At 40.1% G+C, this 7,926-nt stretch overlaps 1 protein-coding gene across 1 annotated transcript in view; it reads right to left on the bottom strand.

Annotated features, from left to right (window-relative positions):
• Positions 1-7,926, bottom strand: part of TG (thyroglobulin) — a gene marked incomplete at its 3' end in the record, with an annotated part of 81,580 nt that overhangs the window by 31,945 nt on the left and 41,709 nt on the right. Inside the window, exons 23-26 of the mRNA XM_010002286.1 lie at positions 4,384-4,506; positions 2,531-2,646; positions 1,819-1,927; positions 481-678 (exon numbers count right to left, since the gene is read on the bottom strand). Coding sequence (XP_010000588.1) covers positions 481-678; positions 1,819-1,927; positions 2,531-2,646; positions 4,384-4,506 — 546 coding nt within the window. The remainder of the gene's footprint in view (positions 1-480; positions 679-1,818; positions 1,928-2,530; positions 2,647-4,383; positions 4,507-7,926) is intronic.

Below are 7,926 nucleotides of genomic sequence, written 5' to 3'. Positions count from 1 at the left end.
GCAATGACATACTGGCACATGTTGCACAGGGAAGTTGAGGTTTCCCCATCCCTAGAAGTGTTCAGGGCCAGGTCAGATGGGGCTTGGAACAACCTGGTCTAGTGGGAGGTGTCCCTGCCCATGCAGAGGAGTTGGAAGTAGAGAGTCTATAAGGTCCCTTCCAGGACCAACCATTCTGTAATTCTATGGTAATTCCCTACTTAGCTTCCTCTTTTCCTGCTCCAGAAAGGGAGCCCATTTACATTTGCACTACAAGGGCTTTGTCTGAAGGCAGTGTCTTAATTACCCCATCACCTGAAAGTCACACACTTCTGGCAACCAAGCTGCACTACATAAGGAGAAGGGCTGATCAGAATGTTTTCTTTCATCTGGATGCAGATGTCAAAGCAGGTGCAAAGAATTGTCCTGTCAATACATCCATTACTCTCCAAAAGCAGCTTGCTACCTCACTTCTTTTTTTACTTTGCAGTTAGCCAATACCTCCATCAAGTGCAGTCTGAGTCAAGATGAAGCCATCACAGCAAGAGTCCCTGCTGCAGCTCTGTCGACAGAAAAGCTGGGCATCAGCCAGAGATGTGCTGGCTGCTGAGAGCACCAGGGAGCCACTCACGCCTGAGAGCACGTTCTGAAAACTGGTTCTCTCAAAGGTCTTCAGTCCTGAAGAGCTGAATTCTTGTTCTGGGTAGAGAGAACAGGAAATGAATGTTCAGAAGGGGAGGAGGGGAAATGTTTTCAAATTGGCTGCAGACTGGAGCTGTTTGAAAGCTGCATGATGAAAATTCAGCCTTAAAAGTCCTTTTCTGGACTTTAGGATTCAAATGCAAGATACGATCACCAAATTGTTTGGTACAATTACACCTGGGTAGTTGGTCAGAATGTATTGTCTGTCAGGAAAAAGAGCCCACTGCATCAGCAAGGGGCTCCTAAATTTATGCACATTCTAAAGTTGGTAATGTTTTACTTTCAAGCTCTATATTAATAACTCCCAGGTATAAATGAAACAAACTTATCTCATTAAAAAAGATGTGTAATTTCAGAACTGCATCTGCAATTAAGGCTTCTGCTGACTAGACACATATGTAAGTGGATACAATTCATATAACCCTGACTCTAATTAACAAAATTAACAGAAATCTAGAGTAGATCTGATATCAATAAGATTGTATTGAATTTCAATAAGCTCAGGGGACAGTGGCAGTGGAAAGTTTTGATTCAAACCCTGTAGCATTCTCTATTTGGTTGTCTTGATTCAAATTTGGCATGAAGCTTAAAGTTGGACACACATTGCATAGGACATGGAGTGATATCAGTCATGCTTATGCCAAACAAAAAAAAGGGTATCTAAAAGTATATTATACATTCATTAGTTCAACTGAATCACTTTGGGCTTCACTGGAGAGCATGTTATTTCTTGGGTGGTGTATTAGTAGGACAATTCACAATAAAAATAAAGTAAAAAATAATGTAAAATTATGTACAAGCTGGTCATTAGTAATGCCTTATATATGCAAATAACAAATTGTTTAATAAACAAAAATCATAGTACAACAAAACAGAATAGAATATATTGGATAGAATTCAAGCTTTTGTGGGACTATGTTAGATAAAGCCACCAAAATGACTTACAAAAGCTGTATTCCTAATTTCTAGGGAACAAGACACAGTGGGAAGATCTGCTGAGGTTTCTTGTCTATCACTAAATGTTAAACTCTGAAAACTATTGTGCCTTCCCCCACATTTAGTCATGAACCTGTACAGAAGGAACAACAAGTTTTGGCCCAGCAGTCAAACATTAGATGAGTGATTCCCATCTGGTACCTCTCTTCAAATAGACCATCACTGCATCTCCCTCTGGAGTCCTGACATGAAGCAGGCAGCTGAGGCGACTAACTCCAATGGCAGTGGGATTCCCCAAAACACCTTGCACCTGAGAGAGAAAACAATCATGCAAAATCAATACCAGCTAATACAGTTCCTCTCCTAAAACACACTTTCCTTATTCAGAAACTGATGGGGAGGAATTAACACGCAGGGTTTGTAAGCACCACAGCTCTGGGAGGTTATTGTTTGTTCTATCAAACTGAGATCTTGACTTTTCAGTGCCACAGACTGTGCTTAAAAGAAGTGAATAGGAAGGTGTTACAGAGCTAAAGAGAACACAGCTCAAACCCTGGTCTAGAAGAATGACTATTGTTTCAGGTTACCTGACTGTTAACCTATTTACTTCTCATTTGGATTATCCAGATAATTCTTTTAAACTAACCCAATTTCTAGACTGCAGGAGCTCAGCATGTTTAAAAACAAAAGTTCTGTTTTATATTTTATCCAAACACTGAAGCATTCAGGTGTCACTTTTGGAAACATCTGAGCATAGTTTCTCCACCACCCTGCAGGAGTTTATTGCTGCCATAGTGAAGAGCAATGTCCAAGGGGTCAGGTAACAGCCTGCCTTTCTTCTGTGGTGCCATCTACCTATATTGAATGTACACCATTATGATAAACCCAAATTTTTAAATACAATAATGTTTACCAATCCAGAGGTGGTGCAGTTGAAGTTGACTTCAGCAGCACTGTACAATTCACAAAGCACTTCAGCACCAGCAGGAGCTACTGTCACAAAACCACATCTATCTTCCTTCTCACAGGCTGAAAAACAGGAAAGAAACCTTAGGTTTCCAAGCATTTCAAGTCAAAATTTCTGCTATAGGTTCCACTGTTCACTGCCCTTTGCCTAGCTTTTCATGCTTCTGACTGCAAATACATGAATTTCATTAGCCAGAAGATCTTCAGTATTTGACTATTTCAGTAGACAGTCAGGTTTTAAAATTAACTGAAATTCATGCAAAAAGTTGTTCATCACCTGATGATACAAACAGGTGAGGTTGTGCCTAACCACCCACACAAATATTTAATGTCTGCTGGGTAATTTTGCCTGAAGGAGGCAGGGAGGACTCTTGTGAACCACTCTGTAAGCAAATGACAGCTGCTTGGTACAGTAACTCCATGGCAAATAGGCTGGGACAAATATCAGAGTGATAGGAAGAAGGGAAATACCAAATTCCTCAGTAATACCAGTCACCTCTACAGCAATGACCTGGTCAGTGTAAGAGAGAGCAGCCATCCCCCTCCAGACTTAAGAGTGACTGAAGACCCTTCTGCCCTTGCACGCTCACCACTAATTCACTCCCACAGCTCTGCTCTTTGAACAGGATGTAAAATTGTTTCCAAATGTCTTTACTATAAAATCAACCCCCTTAGATCATCACAACAACATCAGAAATGTTAGCTAAGCTGTCTGGTTTTGTAGCTAAGCAGAGTGGGAAAGATTAATCCCTACCCTTCAGTGAGAACCCCAGCAGTAATATTTTGTAGTAGTGCTGCCATTTGACAGTGGATATAACTTATAATGCAAATAGAGGCTATGTACACTGAATCAAATCACTTATCAAAGGGACATTTTTCCTCTTAATTCCCATGGTTCTTTCAGTTCAGTTCAGCATTTTGAAGGTCTTCAGTTTTAGAGGAAGGTGCAAGAAACCTTGCAGTGTACAGCTAGGGAATCATCTAGTGCAGAAAAATTGTTCTAGTAACACACAGAAGGCTTCCCAGATTCATGTCTTAGCATGAGATGACTGCTCCAGCTAGACCACAGTATGTAATATGAAGCCACTGACTTTGTCACACTTTGGTGAAGTCTTCCTCCAAACAGGCCACCTGTGTTATCACTGCCAGGGTGTTGTTTTTTTTTATTTTTAGTGGAAACTCTCTGCCTCTCTTCACAAGTCTGAGCATTAGGAGACAGAAGGTGAGACTGACTCAAAGCACCCTGAAAGCAGTGCAGTGATTTTGAACCAAGATAAACCAGCAAACATGATGTATCCAGATATAATGTAGTAAATACACTGCAAGGTTTGATGAAGAAATATCTCTGCACTTCTTATAATATCCTTCTGATGTAAGTAAGGGAGATTATTCATCTTTTATATGCCAATCAGGTAATCTGTGAAGAGGTAAAAGCTTGTTTTTTACATGTCCTGAACACCAAATCCTTCTTTTCTCTGTGGATCTGAAGAGTCTGATGAATATTTCCTGGTCTGAATCTCAGCTCTCATCCATATTTCAAACTATACCAACTGATTTTAAAGACAGATGACTTGTTTGAGGTGGTATGTAAAGTCAAAAGACCACTCTCTGAAAGGAAGACCAATCTCTACCCTGAACCAAGGTCAACAAGAGTTGTAAATATGTTGCAGTGAATTGGTGCTGAACTGCAAATCTTATAGTTAATCCAGGAACCTACCTATAAGCTTATAATATAAAAATAGTATTATTTTCCAGGATGGTTAGTGTTGTCTCAACAGATTTCCTGAGAGTTTTCCTCACCTGAAATGCACTGAAAAGCTGGACTTTGCACGTCTCCCCCATATGACTGCGACTGAAGAATTTGAGCTTCTTCTGATCCATAAATCAGTCTGGAGCCAGGAACTCTTTCAAATTTTCCAAGCACTAAAAAAGAAACACAAACCAAATCAAACAAACAGAAAAACAACACACAATTAAGTATTACGATCACTTCCCATGGTACAGAAAGACAAAGACTTTAGGTAGAAATAAAAACTGAAGAATTCCGTAGGAAAAGAGGTTTGTTCATTAAATGATGTACCATAACCCCACAGATAGCACAGGAGACAGCTGGACTGAGGATATAATTTCTGTTTAAAAAAAAAAAAAGTCACAAGAAGAGAAAACAGCCAGGAGTGGCTGAATTTAATTTATATTCAAGTGAGACTTGACTTGCTGCTTGAGTCCAGCATCAGACTGGTCATCCCCCATTGTTCGTGGCACTGAACCAACTATTGCGTGAACAGGGGAACCAACTTGCTGCAGAACAGCCACTGAAACAAGAGCCACCTCCAACAGGACTTGGTTAGAAAGAAAACCCAGGAGCCTTATCACTTGTTTAAAAGAAAACATCAGCTTGATCCCCATTGACTTCAGGCTCAGGAATCTTTCTAAGATAGTATGTCCTACATGCTCCTTTTTTATTCCTTCATTCAGCTTTTAATTCCAGATTGTCCCTTTACCAAACCCTTTTACCTCCTCTCTCTGAATTGAACTCACTTCACCTGAGCGTTAGGGTGTCTGACAAGCAGTGTTGATCACAAACTGGGAAGAGCTCATGGGTTCTAGAGGTGCAAAAACCAAATGTCATTAACTGGGGCAAGGAATCCAATGAAAGCTCCAGAAGGTTTGGCCTTGTCTGTGTCCTGAAGTCTGGTGACAGCACCCTGTTCTGGTTGTTAACTACCTACATTACAAAGAATTTTTGGTACAGTGTGTCCACAAGTTGATGTGTTAATATCTTTCAGTGAACACAGTCTATTAAGGAGAAGGAAAGAATGTGGTGACTTGGCACCACCTTTATTTCCATCAGACTTTGAATCACAGAATAGAAGAATGGCTTGGGTTGGAAGGGACAATTAAAGGTCATCTAATCCAACCCCCTGCAATAAGCAGGGACATCTTTAATTAGATAAGTTTGCTCAGAGCCCCGTACAACCTGATCTTGAATGTTTCCAGGGATGAAGCATCTACCATCTCTCCACGATCCAGTGTTTCACCACCAACATTGTAAAAGATTACTTCCTTATATCTACTCTAAATCTACCCTCTTTTAGTTTAAAGCCATTAGCCCTTGTCCAATCACTACATGCCACTGTAAGAAGTCCTTCCCCAGCTTTCCTGTAATACCCCTTCAGGTGCTGAAAGGCTGCAACTGGGTCCATCTAGAGCCTTCTCTTCTCCAGGCTGAAAAACCCCAACTCTCTCAGCCTGTCTTCATAGCAGAGCTGCTCTAGCCCTTGGATCGTCTTTGTGGCCCTTCTCTGGACTCGCTCCAGCAGGTCCATGTCCTTCTTATGTTGAAGACTCCAGAGCTGTACACGGTATTCCAGGAGGGGTCTCACCAGCGTAGAGTACAGGGGACAGAATCACCTCCCTTGACTTGCTGGCCACACTTTTTTTGATGCAGCCAAAGCCTGGCCTGGACCTGAGAAGCAGATGCCCTGGTCTGACCTCAGCCCATGGGAGATGTTTGCAAGTGGAAGAGCTGGATGTTCAGCCCTTCTCACCCCCATGCACGTGGGCTCAAAAGTCCAGCAGGAGCACCCCAGATCTCTCTCCCTGAAATGTCTGAGTAAACCACAAAATAAAAGTCAGGGATAAGTTCTTGAAACAACTACTTGTATTCTTAGAGCAAAATAGTCAGGCCTAAATCAGAAGCAAACACCTGCTGTTGTCAGGGCTGAGCCAGCAGGTGCTTTTGATAAAACCATCATTTTAGTTCAGAAAGAACAGGAGGAGTAGCCAAACACTTAACACACAAATATCCTTGCACCCTGGCTTGTCTGGGGAGAGGGATGAAGGATGGTGCAAACAGAGGTGGAAGCCTTCATCTACATTTGCAACTTGCAGTGTTGCCTGATTAAAAAATAGAATTCACTTGATTTCATAAAATTGAAAAGGAGCAGTGTTTTTATGTTGTTTGCTTGCCTCATTTCTAATGTAAAATTCAAAATAAAAAATGCCATTTTAAAATGGTTTTCTTCTGATTTTTCTTTCCCCCTAATTCTGGCTTCATCCTCCCCTGCCATTTGCTCTCCAATAATATGGAAGAAAAATAGCTAAGAAATGGTAAGTGTAACAAAATATTAAGCTGAAAACATTGTAAAATCTATAGAAGAGCTGCCTTTTAAATTTTTGTTATTGGTTGTTTGGCTTTTTTTAATGTAAAGGAGAAAAACTGCATTCATAAAGCTACCTTGTCCACAAAAAAATAATAAAAAAATAATAATTTTTAAAAGTAGAATGTAAAATATTCTATCAGGTCCCATTTTCATGAAGGTGTTAGTTCATACTCCCCACTTCTCAACAGCAATATATACTCAGCTACTTCACAGGTTTAGGGCATAGAAGAAATTCTCCTTTATCTCACACATTACTAGAGTAAAGCTATAGGTTCTGTCCTTTTTCTTGCAATAAAAGTTAAGTGGGGCTTAAAAATAACAAGAGAGAACAGTAAGAATGAGCATGGGTTGTTACAGCTTCTTATTGTGCATGCATACAAGGAAATTCTTCTGTCTGAAGACTCCATAAACTGAAGAGCAGCTGAGTTTTTTTATTGACCCTGCCCAGTCACCAGGCTCCTGTCAAGGCAAGATCAGCCTCCAGAGCCTGCTGTGTTGTTAAGAGAAGTAGAAGGGGCAGAGCAAAAATAAAAAGAATTGATTTGACTTTATATAATGCTTTCTGGAAAAGCAGCTTGATCTTTAAAATAAATAAAAAAAATAAAATTGAATTAGCTTTTAAATTATTTTAAGCAAACAAACAAAAAATCAACAACAACAACAACTTGGGTATTCCTTTCTGTTGTTTTTTTCAACCCCAGATTGTCAACACTTGCAGCTATTTATTTGTAGGGAAATTTTTTCTAGCATGATCCACAAAAACAAGCACAGGTATCTACAACTGCTCCTTCCTGAATAGGGTCAGGAATGCTCAGGCAGGAAACCTCAAAGTAACAAGAGAATGAAGCTGTTGTGAATCCTCTGCTCAGAGAAACATCCCAATTACCCAGTGACTGAGGGCAACAGAGGGTAACACCTCATGTTCATAATTACAATCAGTCTCTGAGTATGCTCAGAGAAAAAAAAAAAAAAAAAGCTATTTTAACTGAAGATAGTTTTTCAAACTCTTCATAACCGAGGGTTTTCACACTCCTTCCACTGGCCACACTTGTCATAAGATATTGTCTCATTCAGAGCATATAATGAATTCAGTTTTTAAACTGAATATTCCATTAAATTTTATACCAGTCACACGATGAGTAATGAAAACATCTGGAAAACTATTTTTGGGCAAGATGAA

Source organism: Chaetura pelagica, unplaced genomic scaffold (assembly GCF_000747805.2).
Source record: "Chaetura pelagica isolate M959 unplaced genomic scaffold, ChaPel_1.0 scaffold27, whole genome shotgun sequence".
NCBI classification, from domain to species: domain Eukaryota; kingdom Metazoa; phylum Chordata; class Aves; order Apodiformes; family Apodidae; genus Chaetura; species Chaetura pelagica.
This window is presented reverse-complemented; position numbering and strand designations above follow the sequence as displayed.